The sequence below is a fragment of the Triturus cristatus genome, chromosome 2_1, assembly GCF_964204655.1.
Source record: "Triturus cristatus chromosome 2_1, aTriCri1.1, whole genome shotgun sequence".
Taxonomy (NCBI): Eukaryota; Metazoa; Chordata; class Amphibia; order Caudata; family Salamandridae; genus Triturus; species Triturus cristatus.
In genome coordinates, this window is record NC_140581.1 from 508,144,001 (window position 1) to 508,169,168 (window position 25,168).

The window sequence follows — 25,168 nt, forward strand, 5'->3', positions numbered from 1 at the left end:
AATCTCACGTATTTGCGGAGCAGTTCTGATAAATAAGTAGCCGGCTCGCGGACATACAGTAGCATATCGTCTGCGTACAACTAAACCACCAGCAGACGTTGGCGGAATCGCAATGCGGCTTAAGCATTCCTCTGGTGCAATTTACATGCCAAAAGTTCTAGTGCAAGTGCAAAAAGTATGGGTGACAGGGGCAGCCTTGCCGCGTGCCACTGTTTATTGGAGAGGCTTCAGATACCCAGCCATTCACGCGAACTCGAGCCGTCGGCTCAAAATAGAGCAGATGAGTCCATTTAAGGAAGGAGGGTGGTAGGCCCATGCGCAGCAGTACCGTGAACATGTACTCCATTGGCAGAGAGTCAAATGCTTTTGCGGCATCAAGTATAACTGCTACCGCCTGAAAGTCCAACTCAAAATAATGAAGGGTGGCAAAAACAGCGTGTAGGTTGTGCATGGTTGATCTTGCAAGCACAAACCCCGACTGATCCGGTAGTATCAGGTTAGAAACTAGGGGCTGGAGTCTACAGGCGATTATTTTCGACAGGATTTTGGCATCAATATTAATCATGGAGAGAGGCCTATACCAGTCACAGGCATTGGCCGCTTTATCTGGTATCAAGAGCATTACTATAAGTGCCTCCCTAAGAGTGGGAGGGAGGGTTCCAGATTCATATGCCTCTGCAAAAACATCTAATAACCTGGGGGCAAGATCGTCTGCATATGCCTTATAGAACTCACTCGGACGCCTGTGTAGGCCAGTAGCCTTACATGTGGGAAGAGATGCGATGGCGAGCTTGACGTCATCAATGTCGAAAGGCTGCGTCAGATATTCTCGCTGGTTGACTGACAGCCAACCTAGCGCGACATCATCCAGATAAGCATTGACATCTGCCGCAGGGGCATGCGACCGTTTCTCATGTAGGCTAGAGTAGAATGCTAACCACCGTACTTATCTCTGGTGTGGTGAAGTGCACATCGCCTTCTTCATCTAACATTTCTGTGAGATAGTCTTGACTCTAAGGCGCCGCCAGTTTTTGCGCAAGGGAGCGGCAGGGCCTACCCCCATCCCCGTAGTAACGCGCCGTGCTTCGGCGCGATCTATGTGCCATCTCCTGATCTACAGTTTAATTGTGCTCTTAGACCAGGTTCCATATCACGGCCAGCTTTTCTGGGGCAGGATGTCGCTCATATTCATGTTCCAGAGTAGATATGTCCGCAGCCAACTTACTGATTCTGCGGCGCTAGTCTTTAAGAACACCCGCCTGCGCACCAATACTCACGCCTCGTATCGTGCCCTTAAACGCCTCCCGAAGCACGCCTGCACTGTCCACTATGCCCTCATTCTCTTTAAAGAAGTTACGGATCGCCTCCCCCACAGGTCTGCTGCAGCCGCCACGTGAACGGGGGTCTATCGCACTCCGGGACGCGTATTTCAAGCAATACCGGAGAGTGGTCAGAGAGTGTCTTAGCCGGATGTCTAATGTCAACCACCCATGTACATGCGACCTCCGAGGCGAGCCAGTAGTCCAAACTGGACCACATACTGTGCACTGTTGATATAAAGGTGCTTTCTCGTGTCCCAGGGTGCTGCATCCGCCAGATGTCATGCATTTTCCCTGCCTCCAACATACCCAAAAGAGCATCTGTCGCTAGCCTATGTCGAGGGGCCCCACTACCCTCTCTATCCATGGTCACATCTAGGCAAGTTTTAAAGTCGCCCCCATATAATCTCCACAGGAGGATAGCTGGAGACACTCCGCCACACATCAGCAAAAAAGGAGTGGTCATCCACATTCGGACCATACACATTTACCAGCAGCACACCCGCACCGCCAAGCTTGCCATGCACAAGAGCCAGCCTGCCCTGGTCATCTGTCTCCAAGCTAAGGACAGTGAAGGAAACTTCCTTCTTGATTAAAATTAGCACTCCGCAGGAATAGGAGGAGTAAGAGGAGGCAATTCGGATTCCTGCCCAGCGCATGCCCACATTCTTCTCAGAGAGTGTTGTAAGATGTGTCTCTTGCAAGAATGCCACCTGGATATCAAGCCTATATAGGTAAGCCAAAACCGATCTGATTTTCTTGGGGCTATTTAAACCACTCACTTTCCAAGTAAGGAACTTTACATTACCACCAGTGCCATGTATCGGAAAGGATAGGCATATCAGTGTATTGTTGAGTTACAGTAGTGTGTCGCCGGGGTTCAACAGTGCAAATACAAAGTGCCATCTGTCCCTCCCCCACAATCCCCCACCCACTTCAGCAGACCCAACGGGCCAAAGCCATCCCTTCCCAGAATAACCAAACCCCAACAAGAATTTCGAACATTATGTAACATGTGGGGTACTCCCATTTGGGGAACGCCACAGAGCTACTAGCCTCCCACTACATAGGAGGTGGCTGATCAGGTCCAAATACTTGTGCTAGAAAATAAAAGACATATCAGAACTGTGCTGCATCACATATATCTACCGCAATTAAACCAGTGCCCCTTCAACAAGTCAACTGTGAGGAACAGTAACACTTCGAAACCAGGAGGGCGACACCAATCCGATTTTGTGGAGCACCAGGCAAAGAACATAGCACATGACCACACAGTTACTGCTCTTCCTCGTCAAGATCAGCCGGGGTCTCACGCTGCCGTCGTTTCAGCTTTTTTACGTGTTCCATCTCTGCTTTGGGCGTAGTAAAGATTTTAAAGTCACCCTCTTGGCCCACACGTAGGCTGGCAGGATACAACATGGCGTAAGGAATGCCCTCAGATTGAAGAGATTTCTTTACGGCTCCGAACACGCACTGCGACCGTAAAGTCAGGGAAAAAGGATAGGGAGTTTCGCTGATGGTCGATGGCGCCCCTCTCCCTGGCCAGCCGCAAAACGGCATCGCGGTCCCTGTAAATTAATATTCAAGCAATTATGGAGCGAGGCGGAGCGCCCAGCACCAGTTTTGCCGCCAGAGAACGATAGGCCCACTCGACTATGAACATGGTGGAGAAGTTCTCAGCACTGAAGATATCTTTTAACAGAGCCTCCACGATGGTCTCCATCCTCCCAGTGTTCGTGGATTCCGGCAGGCCAATTATGCGGATATTATTGCAGCGAGACCTGGGCCTCTTAGTCCTCATTTCTCGCCTGGATGAGCGTCAGTACCTTCTCCATGTTCAGTGCCATGCCAGCTACTTCACTTAGCTCATCCTCGGCGGCAGAGACCCGCTGTTCGATCTTCCTCATTCTCACGTTTTGTTTTTCAAGTTGGGAGGACATATGATCCAGGCGGTGGTTTATAGCTGACATATTTCCCTCTATGGCCTGAAGGCTTTTCTGCATGGCCAGCAGAGTCACCTCCAACGTGGACGGGCCGTCCCCCTGGACATCCATCTCTGAATCTGAGGCCGCTTTTTGCTCTGCTAGTCTTTCGCGCCTCAAACATGAGGCGAGGCTGATTTTTATCCGTCTTCCCCATGTTGGATAATAGGCAAGTCAGAAAGGAGCATCTAGGAAAGCAAAGCGGGACCCCCTATGACTCCACCACCTCTGACCACTGGAATAGCAGAACATTAGTGTTCCAGCTAAGCCAAAAACTGCGGTCTCATTATGTCCACTTGTCCCCAGAAACGTCTGTGCCACTCCTACGATGTGCAGAGGGGGTGGCCGCTCTGGCCGGGACTAGTCCGCCCGCCTGCAAGCTCCAAGCGTGGGCCGCTGCCAGCAAAGGGGGTCCCCAAGCAAAAGGGAGAAAAGAAAATCCGTTTGCCACAGGGCAGACACTTCTCCCGCCTATGCGGGCTCACAATATGTCCACGTATGTTGGTATAGGCCCTGCAGAGCACCACTTTGCCTAGCTGCGCCCCAGAATTGAATCCCGCCAGCTCTCGGCCATGGGCTGCCGGATTAGCAGATACGAAGATCAAGGCCAGGAAGGGGGACAGCTCCTGGCCCACCCGGGCAGTCCAGTACACTGTGGCGCGATGGCCGGACCACAGGCACTCCACCCAGTCAAGCGCAAATAATTATTACAAAGGGCTCATGTCTTCCCCAGCCCGCCACGCGCCGTGCATGCAGGCCACAACTCGCAGGCAGCAGCTCAGTGTCTAGGCCCACACCCACCTATGCAGCGATAGGCCAAAACACGCCCACGTCCCACTCACCACAGCCCGCTCCAGTGGCAAGCGTGAGCACTCACGGATCTCTCAGCGGTATCTTGCCCTCGTCCTCCACCGCTTATCAGCCAAGCCAGGCAGCTATATGCAGGATCGAAGGGCAGCAAATACAAGTTGATCGGCGCTCTCGCCGGGGATCGCAACTTGCCACGGGTGCCTCCGCCTCCCTTCAGTAGCCTGCAGCAGTCCCCCGTAGCAGTCGGCCTTCCTCTGTGGGCCTCTGCACTCCGCTCCGGGTCCAGCAGCAGCTTTGCAACGTCACAGCGGTGAGTGCGCGCCTCTCTCCGGCACCGGGTATGCAGCTAGGAAGTAAGGGGGTGTTGTTTAGGAAGCTGCTGCACTTACAGGAGTCCCAGTGCACCGCATGGCCGATATATCTCTCCTGCACAGCATCCCAGTCCACGAGCCGCACCGCAGGTCAGTGCTCGGCAATGGCGGCCGCCATTTTAGCATCTCGCCGGGCAGGGCTCTTCACCGTAGGTTCCGACACCTTCCCAAAGCCCCCAGCAGTCGGTGAGGCCCCCACCTGACACGGAGGCGTTGCGCTGTGCAGGACAACCGTTTTCAAAACTGTGATGCAGCATTGTTGTTTTTTTGTTTACATTCTTTTTATTGGGATGTTGTATTTTATGACACTGATCATATCAACAATAAGAATCATTACATTCAAAAATTACATGAGTGTGCATCTATTATCATTCGAGAAATCACTTTAAGGGGGAAAAAAGAAAGACGTTATTGCGAATTGCATGCTACAGCAGTATAAACATGGCATAATAGTCATCCCGAGGGTTCTCCCATGCCCAATTTCTGCTTTGGTGCTAGGATATGTTTTGCTAAGAGAATGGCTAAGGAAGCGAAGCGGTATTGTACCTTCTCGGTTTTCCGCCTGCGGAAAATGCAGAGGACGCTGGCTTCCCATGAGGATAAGGTCAGAATATTGGTCGTCTCACCAAGTATGTGATGCACTCGGTCCCAGTATTGGTGGGTAGTCGGGCAGCCCCAAAACATATGCTTAAAGTCTGCTTCGGGAGTTTGGCACTGTGGGCAGGTAAAGTGTGTGTCAGGAAAGAAACGGTGAAGATGTTGTGGGGTGAGGTATGCCCTATGGAGGATATTGAATTGGATGTTCCTAAAACGTGCGTTTCTGGAAACTTTTTTGGGGTACTCTAGGGCTTTTTCCCACTCTTTATCATTGAATACCCACCCTACTTCCTCTTCCCGTGCTTGTCGTAATGAGTCCAGTGGGCGGAGATTTAGTTCTCGAACGGCTTTGTACAACCAGGTCACTAAGTGTCTGCTTGCCCCCATATGTAATATGGTGTGTAGTACCGGATGTGTCGGGGGGGGGGGGGGTTCCCCCACGCTTAGATCCCAGAATGGACGGCTACTGTCTAATATCTGCCGATGTAATAGGAACTGCCCTGAGGGGAGGTCATATAGATGTGTCAGTTGGGCATACGTCAGTAACTGTCCATCTTCGAACAAGGATTCCATCTCTGTGATAGAATGATCGGTCCATACCTGAAGGGCGCGAGTGGTACAATATTTATCTCTACGGGGGAGTCCTGCCAACGGGAGCAAGGGGGGAGTACAGGGGCTTCCCTCTGGACATGCGATGTATTTTCAGCATACATTTGCGCACTATGGCCACCTGCAGAGGGTAAGTGCGGAGGGGTTTGGTACCTGGCATAAGTAATCTCCGTATGTCCGGGATGGGCATCTGTCCCTCATCTGTGATTGTTTCTCCTATATATCATTCTGCAGTCCAGTACGACAACCACTGGAGTTGAGCCGCCAAAAAGTATGCCTTGAATGACGGGCCTCCCAGTTTTCTCTGGGTTTTTGGCAAGTAAAGTGTGGTTAGGGCCACTCTGTCTTTCTCCTCCCCAGATCAAGGTGGTCAGGAGCGTGTCTAGTTCTCAAAAAAATTAACTCTGTGGCATCACCGGAAGGTTGGTGAAGTGATAAAGGAGACTAGGGACCATTATCCTCTTTGCAAGAGCTACTCGCCCGATTGGGGCAAGAGGTAACGTCTTCCAAAACTGTACTGACGCACTTAAGCTCGCTAAAACCCTGCAGTGATTTCCATCGTACAGATCTGTGGGGGAATGGAACAGTTGCACTCCCAGGTATCTAGTGGCGACGGTGCTCCAGGGGAGTGTGTGGGTTCCCACTGATATGTCGTGTGGGGCCAGGTGCGGGCTCAGTGGAAATATCGTGGATTTGTCCCAATTGACCTTGAGGCCCGAGGCCGCCGCAAAGTCATTGTGCCGACCAGATGAGGGTGCGGTCACTTGTGATATCTCTGACATAGATCAGAAGATCATCTGCATATAGTGACACGCAGTGCATTGTGTCTGCTATCGGTCTACCCCAAACGCCACCCTCCTGTCGTAGCCTTATCGCCAAGGGTTCTACTGCTAGGGCGAATAAGAGGGGGGACAAGGGGCACCCCTGCCTAGTCCCTCTCTCTACTGGGAAGGGGCAGAGATCTATTTACCTATCTTCACTCGAGATGTTAGGCCCCTGCAGAGAAGTTTTGTGTTCTTCCTCAGAATGGGTCCCACGTTAAACCTGCGAAGAACAGCAAATAGATACGGCCATAGCAGGGTATCGAAAGCTTTTTTGAGGTCTAATATCAGGCATGCCGCATTCGGGAAATGTGTTTTCGCCCGGTCTTAGAAATGGAACAGTCTGCGTATGTTTTGTGAGGTGTTACGCCTCGGGACGAATCCACTTTGATCTGGGTGTACCAGTGGCGCCAAAATCTGGGTATATCAGTCCGCTAAGACTTTTCCTAGTATTTTACAGTCTGCATTGAGCAGCGTTATTGGTCTGTACGAGGCTGGGAGGGTGGGGCCCCTATGTGGTTTGGGGAATGTCACTAGAATGGACTCTCGAAGTGAGCCTGGGAGCTCCTTTCTGCTCAGTGCATCCTCGTACATTGTGACAGCTCTGGGAACCAGGTGAGTAGAGAATGTACTATAATATTCGAGCGGGAAGCCGTCCATTCCTGGTGCTTTCTTGCGTGCCAGTTCCTTAATGGAGTGTGTGACAACTGGGTCTTTGATCTTCGACTCTAACCCTTTTTTGTCGGCTCGTGGTATGCGGGGAATTTAACGGACTGAGGAACTGAGTGATTTCATGTTGATTAGTTTGTGTCGGGGCACAGTAAATATTAGAGTACTATTCATGGAAAATGTGCAGAATCTCTACTTGTCGCGAAGTTCCGTGATCGGTTTGACATCTACATCCTGTTTGTCTAGCCACGCTAACAGTGTGCCTGCCCTGTTGCCTTCTTTATGTACTCTAGCGACGTAAGCTCTGAAATTGTATTTACGCAGGTCTTTCATTGCTTGCGCGTGGGAGGTTTTGGCTGCTGCAATGTGATCGGGGTTGGCTCCGGCAGCGTCGGTTTGTTTCGTTAGTAACGCTAGTGCCGCCTCTGAATTTTGTAGTGTTCTTTCGAGTATCCTGCACACTCCCACTATTTGTTGTATGCAGTGCCCGCTAGCCGCAACTTTAAACGCGTCCCATTCTATAAGCCTAGATTCCGCCATGCCGGAGTTAAGAGCGAAGTGTTCCTGTATATGTGATGCAGCGTTGTTAATGCGGATGTTGGTCGGATTGGCGATCAGCCGGGCAGAGCTTCACTAACGTGCGGCCATCTTGCCTGGCGCCCTCTAGTGCCCCCTGTTGTCTCTCTTAGATGTTTAAGAGTGCCCATACGTTTAACTCTCATAGGTCTAGCTTCCACACCCCAGGGTATCTGTCCATAATTTTCATCATCCTGATAAGTAGCAGAGCTTAATTTCACATTCCCCAAGTCAGGTACTCTGTGTCTACAAATATATGGCTGTGTATACTCAGGGGTCCTTGCATAGTCAAGCCTAGAGGGTGATTCCCCTGTAGATCGTAGCACAAGGGATCTGGAATACTTGGGGATGGGCTTGCCTCCAATTGTCCATCAGACCCTGGGGTCTGGTAAAGTTGTATAGTCTTTTGTCACACCTGCCTGATAGATTGCTCATGTGGGTTCTATCTTCAGTTTTGTCCATGGTTAGATTTAAAATCTCCCACTACTATCCGTAAGTGGTCTGGATTATTCAGTAGTATAGTGCCAATTAATTATGATGGGTTCATTTGTAATCCCAGTGGTAATATACGGACACCACCGTAAGTTGTTTGCCTTTCCATTCCAGACTCATTGCTACATAGCTCCCCTTCGATGTCTAAACAGGTTTGTAACGCCATCAGTGAGAGTTATCTCCGTGCCATTCTCCCCACCTCTCTAGAATTGGACGTGTAGCCCAAATGAGCCAGAAATGTATATCTTCTTCCTCCCAAAATTCCACACGAGGCGCCATAAGTTTGAAGATATTTGGCATTTCTTAATGGATCAAATCGCAATTTCGGGCTGATAAGAAATACTAAATAGGCTTTCCAAATGTACAAAAGGGGAAGTACATATGCAAAATGCGATTTCTACCAATTTGAAATTGCATTTTGCGATTCCCAAAATAGGAAATCACAAATAGGGATTCCATATTTGCAATTTTCTAAGACCGTGTACATAGCATTTCCTAAATGGGAAATGGGCATTTAGGAACTGCTATTACCATTGGATCCAATCCTATGGTATCCAGGTGCAGTTGTAAAAATGCCCCTAAAATGCATTTTATTCCAGTGCCACAGAGCGCACCCTTGCCCTGAGGGCATTTGAGCACTGTACATAAGCACCATTTAAAAAAAAAAAATGTTTACCCTTTGTTTAAGGGCGGCTTAAGGCCCATAGGTACAAATGGTTACACACTTCCTAATTTGCGATTTCCTATCGGGAAATTGGAAATGCAAAACCATTCATACCTTTGGGTTTTAGGCCACTAGGAACTAATGGGTTTGCATTTCCTAAATAACGATTTCCTAAGAGAGATTGCGACATTCCATTTTGCGTTTCCTAAATAGCGATTTCTTAGGATTCGTTATTTAGGAAATAGAAGTTTCGTACGTACCGGCCTTAGTGCACCCCATGCATTTCTCTTGGAGGACAAGATTAGGGGTATGTCTGACAAGTAATTGGGTTACCACCCCTCCCCCAAGTTTTAATTTTGTGTCCAAGCCATTCATATTCCAAGTAAGTACACTAAGGCTATCTGATATCTTATCTTTTCTCTGTATTATCAGTCTGTGTATGTGTGAGTTGTATTTTAGTGTGCTTTCCGTTTCCCAACTCTGTTCATATGTGAGCCTGTGACACAAACTATAGAAATATCCCCTCCACCGCCATACAGCCTCCTCACAATGGGCCACAACTGCCCACGCCCCCACTGCTAAAGGTGCTTTGCACCCTCTCAGCATTTATTTCAAAAGACAACCAAATGGTTGGGCGCTGTGTCTTGAACAAATTGTCCAACTGCTTCCGAAACTAAGAATCAGTACCTGCATTGTTTTATAAATATTTATTTAAGGAGCACCAAGGGATGGGAATTTTAGATATCTTCTTGCCCATATCCACCCATAGTGGCACCAGCCCTTCATGAACGTCTTATGGACCCTACGAATCTCCTCTAATTTGATGCAATACCATGTCATAGTGCATTGACTCGTGAGATCCAGCACAGTTTCTTTAATTTCAGAGGATATGCTATGCATCATACTGGTTTCTTCGTATCTGTCAAGTTATCTGTCGAATGATCTCCTTCTGCCATGTCATCCGGCGCTCTCTTGTTAGCCGTTTCACACAGCTTTTATCATTTCCTGTGGGATTATCATTGTTGCTTGGGTTTTGTAGTTTCCTGATCTAGCATGTAATTTCTTTCCTTTCGATGCTTTTGTCCACCATGTTTTTCCACCCAGGGTTGTTCCCGATGTTTAAAAAGTAAATCTTACTCTAGAAGAATATTTATTGCTGCATATAGGAGCATGTTTTAAATTCCATAACTTTAATTTTTCGCTTTACGTGCTTAAATGGTTTTCTGTGCTTCTGGTCCGGTCTTGTGTAATCTGGAAATAGCAGGGTTTTCTATGACTCATATTACACCTCTCTCAAATCATGCACTGTCTTTAGGACCTATTCCTGATCTCTGTAGTTTAAGAAGCGTGTGATTAGCAGCCTGGGAAGGACCAAGGGGATGTTTCTGCATTGAGGGAGGGGTGTGGCTATTCAATCACCAACCATCAAAAGATCGACTCCTCCTGTAAAAGAAAAAAAATGTTTAAGCCAAGTTTCTAGGAAAATCTTGGGATGTGGTGCTGGAGCGGGTAATACAAAATTTTGTATATCCCCCATTCTGCATGTTTATATTAATCCGAATAATAAATTAATTGTAATATTAATTTGTTTGAAGCGATAACTCACCAATTATATTAACAAAAGAATTGCACGTGGGAATAGCACCTTGCATGGCTATATTAATTGTAAACTAACTTGAGTACGCATATTAATAGTAGAAAATTAGAATATTGCATGTTATATGTTGCTTTGGTGATGTATTTGTGATCTGTGCTTTATTCAGTGAGTATTAACCGCTCTGAGTGTTGCTTCTGCTAGATAAATACACACACATATGGGTATTAGCAAGCGGATAACATTTTATTAGCCATTTCTATGTTTTAATTAAGTTTTTGTGTTTCTTTTGTTTAAGTTGACAATTTCGGCCTAAACAAGATGGCTGAACGAGACGTTCGACGTGACTACCCTAAAAACACGAGGTTCTGGGTGAAGTGCGCAGGCGTCACCGTCAGCAGCAGTGGCTTGGTCCTGACCCCGGGAGAACATGTACCCTTCAAGGACGCTCCGGGAACCTATCCAAGACCAAAGACAAAGCAAGTTTGATGACTTCATCATTCGACACCCTGAGAACTGTACCCCGCAACCCCAAGTGGACCAATCAAGACTTTCTAAACCCCGATCTTGATACTTTTTGACATTATTTTCATTATAAAAGTAGGTAGGGAATTGAACTATTAGGCTATCACTTGCTCTTCTTTGACGAACTCGATTTCCTGACGTTATGCTGACGGAGAGGACGGTGACACTGCTGGACAGCTGTTATCCTGTATCTTTGAGAGACTGAATTGTGGCCTAACTTTGCTGAATAAAATTCTTCTTGACTGACTGACTTAGAGGACGTCTTTAGCCAGAATAGGTAAATATGATGCTCTGAAATGCTGATGATGATTTCTAACGTTTCTTGCAATATTTCTTAGATAAAGAATATTTGATTAATTGACAAATGTGGTGTGTCGATTATTTTAAGAAGAGAATTTAATGAGATTTAATGACTAGCTAAATGACTGTGAATCTAAACCTTCAAACAACTAAATGATCCATCTCCTTATGAGAGGGATATCTGAAGTCTGAGGTCAATGTGTTTAAGAGTAAGGTAAAGGTATTCCTCTCATGTCAGCGTTTGGAAGCGTGTTTCCCTCAGGAAAACAGATCAACGGAGTGTAAGTCTATTGGTGTTATGGGCCCCACCAATGAATGTATTTGAGTGAATCTGAGGTAGTTGGTCTGTGCCGAAAGGGGGAATTTGACGCTCCGCGTTGTAACAGTTTTCTGGTAGCAAGACCATGGTTTTTATTGTTTTGGTTTTGTGAATATTGCTTGTAAATAGCTTTGATTATTGGTTATTGATATTGGTTTATGTACTAACACTCTATGGTGAGTCTTGTTGAGTTTTATGTTGTTTGCACGGCTTCTGGGATGTAGGAAGTCGGAAGTTTGTAACGGTTCCGTAGTAGAGCAGAGGTAAGTGCTGTTCTCGGGGAAAGACGGAATTGTTGTTATCCTGTAGGTACACAGGAGAAAATGTGTGACGATTGAAGTTGCACGACGCATTGTCTGGGTTCGATTCGGTGACATCGCCGTGTGTTGCCATTAGAGACATTTTCTGTGTGAGAGAAGTGTGTATGATAGCGAAGGTTATCTGTGAAATTCTGGTCTTAGGTACCAGGGATCCAACTGGCATTCCAATAACGCTTATCACTGGAAAGGTAATAGGTACTCTCAGAGCTTGTTAGAAGGACAAAGGAGAGGTAAGCGCTGCTTTGTTAACGTATGTCATAATTCTGTAGCAGGACAGACTGTTCGCTGTTCTCGGGAAAGACAGGATTCTGTGTGAATGTACTACATTTTCTTGTGTGAAAGTGCGTGAACGAAATAGCATTCGGGTTAATTGTGAAACTCTAGTTTTATTTCTCAGGAGCATTGGGTCTCCAACTATGTGTCTTAATTCTGGAGAAACGGTTAGCTAATGCTTGTTAGAAGGGTGAAGTAGAGGGATGTGCTACTTTATCAACGGAAGTAACGATTTCGTAGTAGGGCAGAGGTAAGCGCTGCTCTCGGGAAAGACGGAATTCTCGTGAGAAAGGTCTATTGCTATTCTTTGGTTAGCGAAGCGGACAATGGAGACGTTTTTATGTTGCTACTAACAGAATTGTAGAAATTGAAACAAAAACTTACTGAGCAGATTTGTAAAGGAGGGGTAGATAGGAGCAGGAGCTGCCGCAACGACTGCTGACGTCAGAACGACCGCGCTGGGATTGGACAGTCGGTCAGAACCGTAAAACGCTCCGGATTGATGCATTAGTGTGCGCCGCGCTAGGAGTGGAGAAATACAGGGTGTCGTAAACGCTCCCTATTGGTGCATTAGTGTGAGTTGCGCTGGGATTTGAGAATTGTGACAGTGACGTAGACGCTCCGGATTGGTGCGTTAGTGTGAGTCGCGCTGCAATTGGACAGAATAGCGGTACAGTCGTAAGGAGAAACTAGTGAGACACGAAAGAAAAGAAAAGGTATTACGATCCACCAGAAAAGGAGAAAAAGTCTTGGTTTGGTAGAATTAAGTGGTTTAAGAAGGACAAACAGATCATAACTAGGGAAGGACAGTTACTTCCTCCACCGAAAATCCCTGCATCCTTTATGGTTGCGAAATATGGATATCACACCTGCATTTGGTTAGACAATTGGGTTAAATACACTGAGAAAGACGGAGTGTTGGCTTTTCCAGAACATGGTTCATTTAATTGGGCTGTTTTGAGAAATTTGAGAGAGAAAATTATGAATTTAGAACCAAGACCTAGACCGACTCAATTTGAGGCTTTGGCAGAGTGGGAAGACGAAATGCATGACCGAGAAAGACAGAGAAATGGTAGAGGATATAGGTACCTGTTTGGTAGATCATACGGACATGAGACGCATGATGATCGAATGAGAAGGTGGCAAAATGCGAGTATGACTGAGGGCTTGTTTCCCGTAAGAACTGCAGGAGAGAATGAAGGACGAAAGTGTGTAGAAAAGAGGCATAATGTGGAATCGAGAGGGTATGGAGTGAATGAGTCAGAGGATGATGTTCTTGATGATATGTTCTATGCGAATCCACCACCATACCGACCAGAACCAGAAATATTAACTCCAAGTGCCCCAATGAAAAACAGTACGAATCATAAAATCGGAACCAGAGTTCCAAGATTTAGGAAGAAACAATTCCATTAGAGAGGTAGAAAGGAAGTATGGAGGAAAATTGGATGGAGAAAATTCAGCAGAATTAGCAAAGATAACCCTAGAATTAACAGAGAAAATAAGAGAATTGACTAAGAATTTAGAAGCAGTAACTGTACCAGTAACGATAGGTCCAGTAATGCCTATTTCTGACAAGCCGAAAGACAGCGAACATTGTATGACAGTCCCTTATAAAAGTAATAAACCGGTTGAAAAACCAAGATTGAGTCAGAGTGAGAATCCATGGAGACAGACTGAGTATGATTGAACCAAATTTTTCAAATAACCCTTTTGTAGGTCAAAACTGTGTAGAAAAGCGCATGACAATGATGGCGACAATGTCAGAAACTCAAAAAGATTTTGGACAAGCAAATGTAGAGAAGCCAGTAGAACCGTCTACAGAGGAGTTGAGTGAATGGCTGAGAAGCTTTCAAAAGAAAGACAGGAATCCCAGTCAATAGATGTGGCAAAATTACGAATGGTACTGGAAGAATTAATAGTAGGAACTATCCCGACAGAGAAATTAAAGATGTACCAAGATGAGGAGTTATTTTTGTGCAAAAGCGTAACATGGAGAGCAAAAAGTCTTCATGAAAGATTTGAAGAAGTGGCAAATGAAATGGGTATTGATATTGAAAAGGTAAAAGCCTTGCAGAAACCCTATCGAGTAGATTTCACCGAAAAAGACATTGACAACATGAATACCACAGGACGAATAGGTCAGATTAAGGATATAATTATTTTGTTGAGAAAATGGGGAGATGTGGACAAATGGAAGAGCAGATGGTATCGTAAGCGAGACGAAGTTTCAGACAAAACGTTTTCAGCCTATCCTATGAGAGAAAAAGAGAAGGTTGTCACAGAATACCCAATGAGAGAGATTCCGGTAGGCGGATATGTGCATGTCCCATGGACTAGACAGGATATTTTGTCATTTACGAATGACTTCCCTCGACTGCGTGAAAAACCCGTTGAGTGGTATAGACAGGTGGACAGATTTGTGAAGCTATCCAAAGTATTGTTGGTTGATTTGAATAGCTTGTTTGACATAATCGTACCAGCAGATCTATGGACAGAATGTAAAATAGTAATAGATTGGCCGACACAGGAATACCCAAGGGATCCTAAGACAGGAGCTCCAGACCCTGAGGTAATGAAGAAATACGAGCAGATTATGGCATTTTTGAAGAACAAAGTACCCCCTAATGAGACAGATTGGGTAAAAATTGACAGAACACATCAGGAAAGCAAAGAATCAGTACATGCCTATTATGAGAGGTTAATTTTAGCCTTTAAACAATTCAGTGGAGATAAAGATTTGAGTGACAAGGATTTGAGTCATTTCGTATACAGATTTGTATATGGTCTTCGTCCAGAAATTAGTGAAATGATAAAACAGCATACAGTAGATTGGCAAAATAAGAAAATAGACGAAGTATTGAGACATGCTAAATATTTCAGTGATGAAATTGAAGCAAAACAGCGAAAACTACAAGAGAAGGCAATGTGGGCACAGGTAAAAGTAGCAGAGAGACAGGATGCACAATTAGTGGAACAAGCTGGGTCAAAACAAAGATTTAATCCTGGGAAAAATAAAGGGAATATTGAGGAAGCTAAAAAGAAATTTCCGTGTCATAATTGCAGTAGGATAGGGCATTGGAAATCATAGTGTAAGAATCCACCAAGTACTAATGATGAAAATTCATCCTTGAATCCACAGGTGCAGAATGAGGTGAGTGGTCAACAGCAACGACAACAGCAGGGTGTAACACAACAGAATCAGGTGCCAAAACCACCTTTTACACAGAACAAAAATTGCCAGAAGTATTGTAAGGAGAATGGATTCTACAACGAAGAACAGGTAAATAAGCCGCAATGCGCTAGCGCTGCTTCGCAGTATTGGCTGCAACGCGATGAAAGCGATTCAGAAGAGGGTAATTGACGGTGCCGAAGGGAGGAAGAGGAGTGCGTACTTGGCGCAACTCTAGAAGTAGACCAGACAAGCCCATTTGTAGATGGAAAGGTTAATAATGGAAATATTACTTTCCTAGTTGATACTGGTGCTACACGATCAACTGTTAGATCAGCTGATGTTAAAAATCTTCCTCTCTCGGAGGAAACGATCCAAGTAGTTGGGGTCTCCAACAGACGGATTAAAACTTACCTTACAGAACCAGTGAAAGTTAGTATAGGGAAATTTTCTGAAATGCACAGATTTATAGTGTGCGACACCAGTCCTGTGAATTTGTTAGGTAGAGATTTATTGTGCAAGATGAATTGCACTATATTTTGTACTCCAGATGGAATAGCTTTTGAAACACCAGATGATGATGTATTGTATAAAATGACAATGGCAAACGCAGAGAAAGAGGTTACAGGAACTTATGCTGTATTCAACCCTGACGAATTACCAAAAGAATTGAAACAATCAGTAAAAGCAGAAGTTTGTGACTTCACAGGAGAAGATGTAGGATTGAAGTTACCCAAATGTCCCACAATATAAATTGACCCCTGAAATAATCGAAGGAGTTACTCCTGTGATTGAGAAAAAGATAAAACAAGGAATTGTGAGAGAAATAATGAGTAGCCCATGTAATTCACCAATAATGGGACTGAAAAAGCCTAGTGGGAAGTTCAGAATAGTGCAAGATCTGAGAAAGATAAACAAAATTGTTGTACCATGTTGTCCCATTGTACCAAATCCATCTGTGATTTTATATCAGATCCGTCATGACGCAGAATGGTACATAGTGATTGATTTGTGCCATGCTTTCTTTTCCATCCCATTGCACCATGACAGCCAGCACATTTTTGCATTTCGGTTTGGCGAGCGTATTTTGGCGTGGTGCCGAATTCCACAGGGGTATACGGAAAGCCCCTCAATATTTAATCAGCTATTGAAAAAGTCTTTGGAGAGTTTGGAAATGCCCGAAAATTCAGTACTAGTCCAGTATATCGATGACCTACTTGTAGCATCGAAAACTCGTGAAGCTTGTGAGGTAGACACGGTAGCTTTGCTGAATCATTTGGCAGGAGGATTAAAAGTGTCACCATCAAAATTACAATTCTGTAAGAAAGAAGTCCAATATTTGGGACACAGCATTGAGAAAGGCCACAGGAAAATAACCATAGACAGAATCATGATCATAAAAAGAATGAGTCCACCAATGACCCAAAGAGTAGTGAGAATGTTTCTGGGAATGGTTGGATATTGCCGTCAGTGGATAGGCAATTTTTCATTGATTGCAAAACCTTTGGTACGATTGACAAGAAGTGATGTGAGAGATCCAATTGATTTGAACAAGGAGGAGTTGGCAGCATTCAAGAAGTTGAGAGAAGGATTGTGTGAAGCGCCAGCATTAGGTATGCCTGACTATGATAAGGAGTTCGAGTTGTATTGCAGTGGGAGAAATGGATGTGCGCTCTCTGTTCTAGTACAGAAGCATGGAAAACTGAGGAAACCAATTGCATGTTTTTCATCCATGTTGGACCCAGTAGCTGTAGCCCTTCCTGGGTGTCTGAAAGCAGTAGCTGCTACATGTCGAAGTTTGGAACAGAGTGATGGGATACCCTGTGAAAGTGTTTGTACCCCATGATGTGGCGATTCTTTTAACAAGGATTCGTACTCAGTGTGTGACGCACAGCCGACTGACTAAGTATGAAAAGGTCATTTTGGGTGCAACAAATGTGAGTCTCGTGAGAGGTGTAAATGTGAATCCTTCAACATTATTACCTGATGTAGAGCATGTGGAGGTAAGAGATGAAGCAGATCATGATTGTTTGGATGTACTTGATTTCTGTACAAAACCAAGACCTGACATAAAAGATGACCCTTTACCCGAAAGTGATTGTCATGTTTATTGATGGATCTTGTTTGAGAACCGATGATGGAGTGCTGAGTGCAGCATATGCGGTATGTACAGTTGCAGCAGTGATGGAAGCATCCTATTTGAAAGGAGTAAGGTCGGCCCAAGTAGCTGAACTTATTGCCCTGACCAGAGCATGTAAGATCGGGAAAAGTGTGGGAGTGACTGTGATAACTGATAGCCAGTATGGCTACGGGGTGGTCCATGATTTTGGCCAAATTTGGCTGCAAAGAGGTTTCCTGACCTCAAGTGGAACTCCCATTAAGAATGCTGAAGTGGTTGGAAAGTTGCTTGAGGCAATACAGCTGCCTAGGCAATTGGCTGTGGTAAAATGTGCTGCTCATAGTCGCAGTGGTGATTACATTGCCACTGGAAATAAATTCGCCAATGACCTGGCACAGTATTGTGCACAAAATCAGAATTCAATCAATCGGGCAAAGGAAAAGGAGATGATGTCTTGTTTCCCAATGTTTACTAACACTGTGGGAACATGGGATGAGGTAAGACAATTGCAGGAAGAAGCAGGAGAGGAAGAAGTTAAACAGTGGGTTAAGGCAGGATGTGCACCAAGAGAGAAAGATCATGTGTGGGTCTATCGAGATGGAAGACCAGTCATGCCTGATAGCATGATGTCTGCCATGGCATGGATGTATCATGGACAGGGACATATAGGGAGAGACGCCATGATTAGGTCCTTTAAACAAACTTGGTATAATGCCAAGTTCAGGCTTGTGGCGGAAAGTATTTGTCAAAGGTGTCTAATTTGTCAGCAGTACAATCCAGGAAGAAAAACAGTGGTGAGTCTAGGAACAATAGGTCAAGAGGGAGGACCTTTCACCAGAATGCAAGTAGATTTCATTGAGATGCCTCCTTGTAACAGGTTGAGGTATGTTTTGGTGATGGTATGCCTATTCTCTAGATGGGTAGAGGCGTTCCCAACAAGAAGTGATGGAATGACAGTGGCGAAATTACTGTTGAGGGAATTTATACCTAGGTTTGGGTTCCCAGTAACAATTGAATCGGACAGAGGAGGACATTTTCATAATGAGATCATAAAACTGATTTGTGAAGCATTGAATGTACGACAAAAACTGCATTGTGCCTACCGACCAGAGGCTTCTGGTGTAGTCGAACAAATGAATGGTACTATCAAAAACAGAAAAGGGAAAATGTGTTTAGCCACAGGTATGAAATGGCCAGATGTCTTGCCTCTAGTACTCATGACTATTAGATCAATACCAGACTGAACTACTGGTTTGAGTCCTTATGAGATCCTCATGGGACGCGCAATGAGACATGTATTTATACCAGTCAACAAGCTGATGACAATAACTGATGACACGGTATTGGAATACTGTAAAAGCCTGGCTGACGCAGTTCATTCTGTGTTTCATCAGGTTGGAGCGGATGCCACCACTCTTGAAAAGAAGCCAGCTCATGATCTAAGCCCAGGGGAATGGGTAAGGATAAAAGTACACAGAAGAAGAAACTGTTTGGTTCCCAGGTGGGGAAAACCAAGGCAAGTCATCTTGACTACGACAACAGCTGTGAAGTGTGCTGGATTGAAGAACTGGATCCATGCAAGTCATACTTTGAGAATTCCAAATCCAGTGGATTGTAAAGAGAGAGTATTTTGATAAGTCAGAATCCAGTACTGAGTCAGGTGACGGAGAGCCAAAAGACAAAGAAAGAGAAAACCCTGAAAGGGGGGAGACAGAGCCAAGGTTAACTTTGGTCCCCAGAAGTAACTCCCTAAGGAAAAGGTTACAGATTTCTTAATCCAGTTCAGACTCAGAGACAGAACAAGGAGCACATTCGTCTAAGAAAGAACAAAGGAGGAACAAAGAAAAAGAAAGTGGAGAGACAATAAAAGAAATCCGTGAGAAGAAAGTGCCAGATGAAAGATTGAGAGAAATTCCACCTGAAACAACACCTTTAGATGGACAGGTGCCAGATACAGAGAGAGAGGGAAAGATTAATGCGGAAGACCCCCGAAGAGGTGTAGGGAACTCCAACATCCAGTTAGAAGCAGGGACAAGTAGTCAGCAGGAAGATTGCATGACGGAGATTCGAGGAGAGACAGAAGTAGGGAAAACAAAAGAAGTGGTGGAAAAAGAACTCGGTGAAGGTAAAAAGCAAGTTGAAACAGAGTCTGAGGAAAGCGAAGATGAAATACCAGAAGGCCGAGTTCTGAGAAAGAGAGCTTGGTGAACTGAAAAGAATGATAAAGGGAATAAGTTGAAAAGAGCGGCAAAAGACAAGGTGTGGCCAAACAAAATAAAGAGACTGAGATATCGAATGACGTGTAAATTTGCCAAGAGCTGAACAGGTGAATGAAGTAACGAGTCAGGAAAAATCGAAAGAAGAAGAACAGACAGTAGTCAAAGAAAACAAACGAACAAGAAAACCTAACCAGAAGTATAAATCACCGGAATGGACATATGTGGCTCTGCCTGAAGTGAAGGAAGAGGCGGATAGCCAAGGAAATCCAGAGGTGGTTGTACCGGAAGTGGTTGAGGAAGAAAAAGAATCGGAAATCCTGAGAGTTATCTTGTCCGATATTGAAGAAGAAGTGGATGTTCAGGACAACCTGTATGCTGAAAACGAGAGGAAAGTGAAAGATGATGAGATGCCAAACTGAATGAAACAAGGAAGTTACTGATGGAAAAACAATAAAATACTGAAAAATATAAAAACTGGTAGAGCCAAGTAGGTGCTTAGAAGCCTTGGGTTAGAAACTAGTTGTGAAGTAGAAGAGGCTAAGTCAAAAGACACTGCTCATTTTAGAAAAGATGGCTAACCTAGAAAGTAGCAAAAGTAGATGTACCTTCCTTAGAAGATGGTGCAAGATGTGTTGTTGTTGTACAGGATTATTAATGCTCCTTTGGAGTATTCTTGCTCTACTAATTTCATTTAAAGTTACTGTAGATACATTAGAAGGACATAGTGATAACATAACTAATATAGGGAAAGTTCAAAAGGTAGTTCCAACTAGAATAGATAAAAACTATTTACATAAAGATAGGTCAATAACAGATTTTTCCAACAATGTGTTGTTAAAGTTGTTGTATGAATATGTAAAGGATTGCTACGTATGTATGCAATTACCTGCATCTGTATCTGAAGGAGTGACTTATCATCACCTTCCTGTAACATATGGAATAACATGTAGTGTAATAGCTAGCTTATTTTATCAAACAGGTAAAGTGGGAATATCTCTGAATGCAAACAAAATTAGAAAACTTTCAACAGTAGTGGATCGCTTGTCAACAAGCACCGCTGGAGGATTCTTATTGGTGAATACTGAAATGGTTTCCATGCGTGCTATGGTAATGCAAAATCGACTTGCCCTTGGTATTTTATTGGCAAAAGAGGGTGGAGTCTGTGGAATGCTGAAAGTTCAACATTGTTGTACTTACATTCCTGACTAAAGTAGAGATTTGAAAATTTATATTAAAAATATTAGAGAATTGCATGACGAAATTGTACCACTGGAGGTTGAAGGTGTTTGGGAGAAGATTGGTAAGAAAATATCAGCTATTAAAGACTTTGTAGTACAATTAGGTAGTACATTTATAGGTAAGATATTAGTTCCAATAACTTGTGTGATTTCCTTAGTATTAATAATTAGACTAGGTTGTATTTGTTGTAGAAAGAATAAAAATCAGAAAAGAATAAAAAGAGAAAACTTAAGGAAAAGGTATGAGAGAGAATTTGAAGAAATAGAACTAGAAGAGTTAAAGGATAGCATGTATAAAACAGCAAAAAGAGAAGAAACAGGGGAAACTGAAATATGAACGAAACAAGAAATCAACTCAAATTTCCTTAAAGGGATACAACATTTTTAATTAGTGTGGTGATATAATCACCAAAGGGGGGATTGCTGGAGCGGGTAATACAAAATTTTGTATACCCCCCATTCTGCATGCTTATATGAATCCGAATAATCAATTAATTGTAATATTATTAATTTATTTGAAGTGATAACTCACCAATTATATTAACAAAAGAATTACACGTGGGAATTGCACCTTGCATGGCTATATTAATTGTAAACTAACTTGAGTACGCATATTAATAGTAGAAAATTAGAATATTGCATGTTATATGTTGCTTTGGTGATGTATTTGTGATTTGTGCTTTATTCAGTGAGTATAAACCGCTCTGAGTGTTGCTTCTGCTAGATAAATACACACACATATGGGTATTAGCAAGGGGATAACATTTTATTAGCCATTTCTATGTTTTGATTACGTTTTTGTGTTTCTTTTGCTTAAGTTGACCATTTCGGCCTAAACAAGATGGCTGAACAAGGCGTTGGACGTGACTACCCTGACAACACGAGGCTCTAGGTGAAGTGCGTAGGCGTCACCGCCAGCAGCAGTGGCTTGGACCTGATCCCGGGAGAACATGTACCCTTCAAGGACGCTCCGGGAACCTATCCAAGACCAAAGACAAAGCTCAATTTAAAAGCCGGAACAAGCAAGTTTGATGACTTAATCATACGACACCCTGAGAACTGTACCCCGCAACCCCAAGTGGACCAATTAGGACTTTCTAAACCCCGATCTTGATACTTTTTGACATTATTTTCATTATAAAAGTAGGTAGGGAATTGAACTATTAGGCTATCGCTTGCTCTTCTTTGACGAACTCGATTTCCTGACGTTATGCTGACGGAGAGGATGGTGACACTGCTGGACAGCTGTTATCCTGTATCTTTGAAAGACTGAATTGCGGCCTAACTTTGCTGAATAAAATTCTTCTTGACTGACTGACTTAGAGGCACCTTTAGCCAGAATAGGTAAATATGATGCTTTGAAATGCTGATGATGATTTCTAACGTTTCTTGCAATATTTCTTAGATAAAGAATATTTGATTAATTGACAAATGTGTTGTGTCGATTATTTTAAGAAGAGAATTTAATGAGATTTAATGACTAGCTAAATGACTGTGAATCTAAACCTTCAAACAACTAAATGAGCCATCTCCTTATGAGAGGGATATCTTAGGTCTGAGGTCAATGTGTTTAAGAGTAAGGTAAAGGTATTCCTCTCATGTCAGCGTTTGAAAGCGGGTTTCCCTCAGGAAAACAGATCAACGGAGTGTAAGTCTATTGGTGTTATGGGCCCCACCAATGAATGTATTTAAGTGAATCTGAGGTAGTTGGTCTGTGCTGAAAGGGGGAATTTGACGCTTCGCGCTGTAACAGTGGCACTTCCCCTCCTTATGGTAGACCCCCAAATCACAGGTTTTTGTGGTGTGATTAACCCTCCACATCCTCTGCTTTTGTATTCAGCTCTCCTGTTATCGATTTCAGCTGACAAATCGTGTTTTGGAGTTCTTCCACCATATCTTCTAGTGCTTCAATGCAGCCTAGCCCCCCCCCCCCCCCCCCCCCCCCACGCACTGTGGCCCACTCAACTGCATTACGCAGATCCTTGCACATGACTGCACTGTCTGTCCCCGCGTTGCTTAAATTTACCTCAAGGGCATCTCTCAAGTCTTAAGTAGCTCAAAAGATTATTTCAGAAGAGGCAGAGGTTTCCTTCTTTAGATACTCTATTCCAGGATGTATCATTGACGTGCCTTCTAGGATTCTGATGCTACTTTGTAAATCTGTCGACTTTCCGTTGTTTGGAGATTGTTTTGTCTATAACCATGATTGCTTCCAGTAAGGCCACATGCTTCTTCAACCTGTGATATGAGGAGCACTTGCTTCACTTATTCTACACGCTTATACGTGCACAGATGCTTCAATGCATTACTTTGGCTGACTGTAATGTAGGGAACACCATATTTATAAGCTTTTTACATTATGTTAAATAAAATCAGGCTTGTTTCTTTGGAAGCTCACAATATTTAGTAATGTTCTTTCCAACTTGCTGTTTTTGGTTTTGCTCTCTGGCCCAGCCGTTGTAACTGTAGTGCAGTGATGAAAATTACTTTTAAATTAAGATTGTTTTTGTGTCTTTTTAGGATTACCTAGGTGACCAGAAAAAGAAGAGAATTTGTGAACATGACGAGCCGATTAATAAGCGAGCTAAGTCTGATTCAGATAACGGAGACACAGCAAGTGGCATTGGAATTATAAGTGGCCGAGGTGAGCTAGGAATAGCTCTCATGCTGTTTCAGTTGATATTTGTTTTTTTAGAAAATGTTGGTGGTCTTGAAAGCTAATGTAATATGCTTGTGTTTGTTATGTATGGCAAATAAAACTACCAAATACCTATATTCCCTCAAAATCTTTTGCAAACTGATATAGCAACAAAGAACCTTTCGTTACATAGACATTAAAAGTCATAATATTTTAATAAATATTTTTTTTGGAAAGGCATTGGTGAAACTGGTAGAAATTAGTGAGGACACCCACTCTAATATTGTTGTTATGAAGCCAAATTTATGGTTTCCTCCGTTAGAGACTTGTGTGGTTGGTTTCTTTCCACCTTCTCTTCAATGTCTTATTCTCTTTTCCAAGCTTCTCCTTGGACTATATTCTTCACAACACCTGCTTGAGAGTTTAGCTTCATTCCTAAACTCTCTGGCGTCATTATCGAGGCTCACCACTTGACTAATGTTCCTCCCAACCAACGTGGCTAAATTACATCTCCCCTCCACCCAAGGCACAACGTTTGTGACTAAATCCACCTGCTGCTCTATTTGATTTGTAGTTGGCTCTTATAAACAGGCACATGCTGTCCTAGGTGCACTGTTCCCCTAACCTCTGTTGCTGTAGGAGTTTGGCCATGTCCAGGCTTGGATCTCCATAGTTAAAATAGGAAACTGTATAGGTTGGTGTTGCAACCTGTCAAGTCTGGATATTCCTGGTGGCTGTCAGAAAAAAGGATTATTCCTTTGTGAAGCAGTCTGCCTTCCTATTATTGTTAAACATACGAAAGATGCGTGTCAGCAGCCAGTGTCGCAGTTTACTGGGTAAAAACCAGTGCCATGAAAAAATCCAGGAGAATGAAGGGGATGCTCCTTGATGAATGCTGCTGTGTGGGGATTCGTTGCCCTAAAATCCCATGCCTGATCGCTCCTGGAAGGAGGGGCCGCTGACTCTTCTGCGTGCTCTTAAAAAGCGTCTCCACCGCTCACTGTGCAGAGTAGCAGGGAGGGGGAAGTTATAGAGTAGGAGGTTACAAAAATGTTTGTTGTTTGTTTTCAGTATTCAATGCATAGACACAAATTACGGTAGAGTAAGAATGGGTAGGGTGGAACAGAATACAGATCCCCGGGGTGAAGGAAAATACACGTTACGTAAGCTGCACATATCTACATCTAGGAGTGCCAATGGCAGAGAACACTGAGAAACGAAGACCAAAACAGCCCAAAGGGCACACCCCCACCGGACGTAAACAGACGCTCATAACCTGGAACGTTAACTACTGGGTAAACAAATTAAGCGGATGATTATGCAATACATTCACAGACTTGCTCCAGATTTTGTGCTATTACAAGAAACCCATCTAATGGGTAACTCGTGGAAGGCCCTAGATAGACTCGGGTACAAAGTGTTGGAATTCACCTCAGGGTCCAGAGGGGTAGGTATACTAATGAAATCAGAGTTGCCATTAATCCCGCAAAAGGTTTGGCATGACCAACTAATCAGATATGTAGCCCTAACTGGGAAGTGGG

General features: G+C 44.0%; 1 protein-coding gene across 3 annotated transcripts in view; it reads left to right on the plus strand.

Annotated features, from left to right (window-relative positions):
• The window catches only part of MSH3 (mutS homolog 3), a 2,607,526-nt gene that overhangs the window by 52,079 nt on the left and 2,530,279 nt on the right, over positions 1–25,168 (plus strand). For all 3 annotated transcript variants that reach the window (XM_085632401.1, XM_085632403.1, XM_085632402.1), the window contains exon 2: positions 23,510–23,633. In XM_085632401.1, coding sequence (XP_085488527.1) covers positions 23,510–23,633 — 124 coding nt within the window. The remainder of the gene's footprint in view (positions 1–23,509; positions 23,634–25,168) is intronic.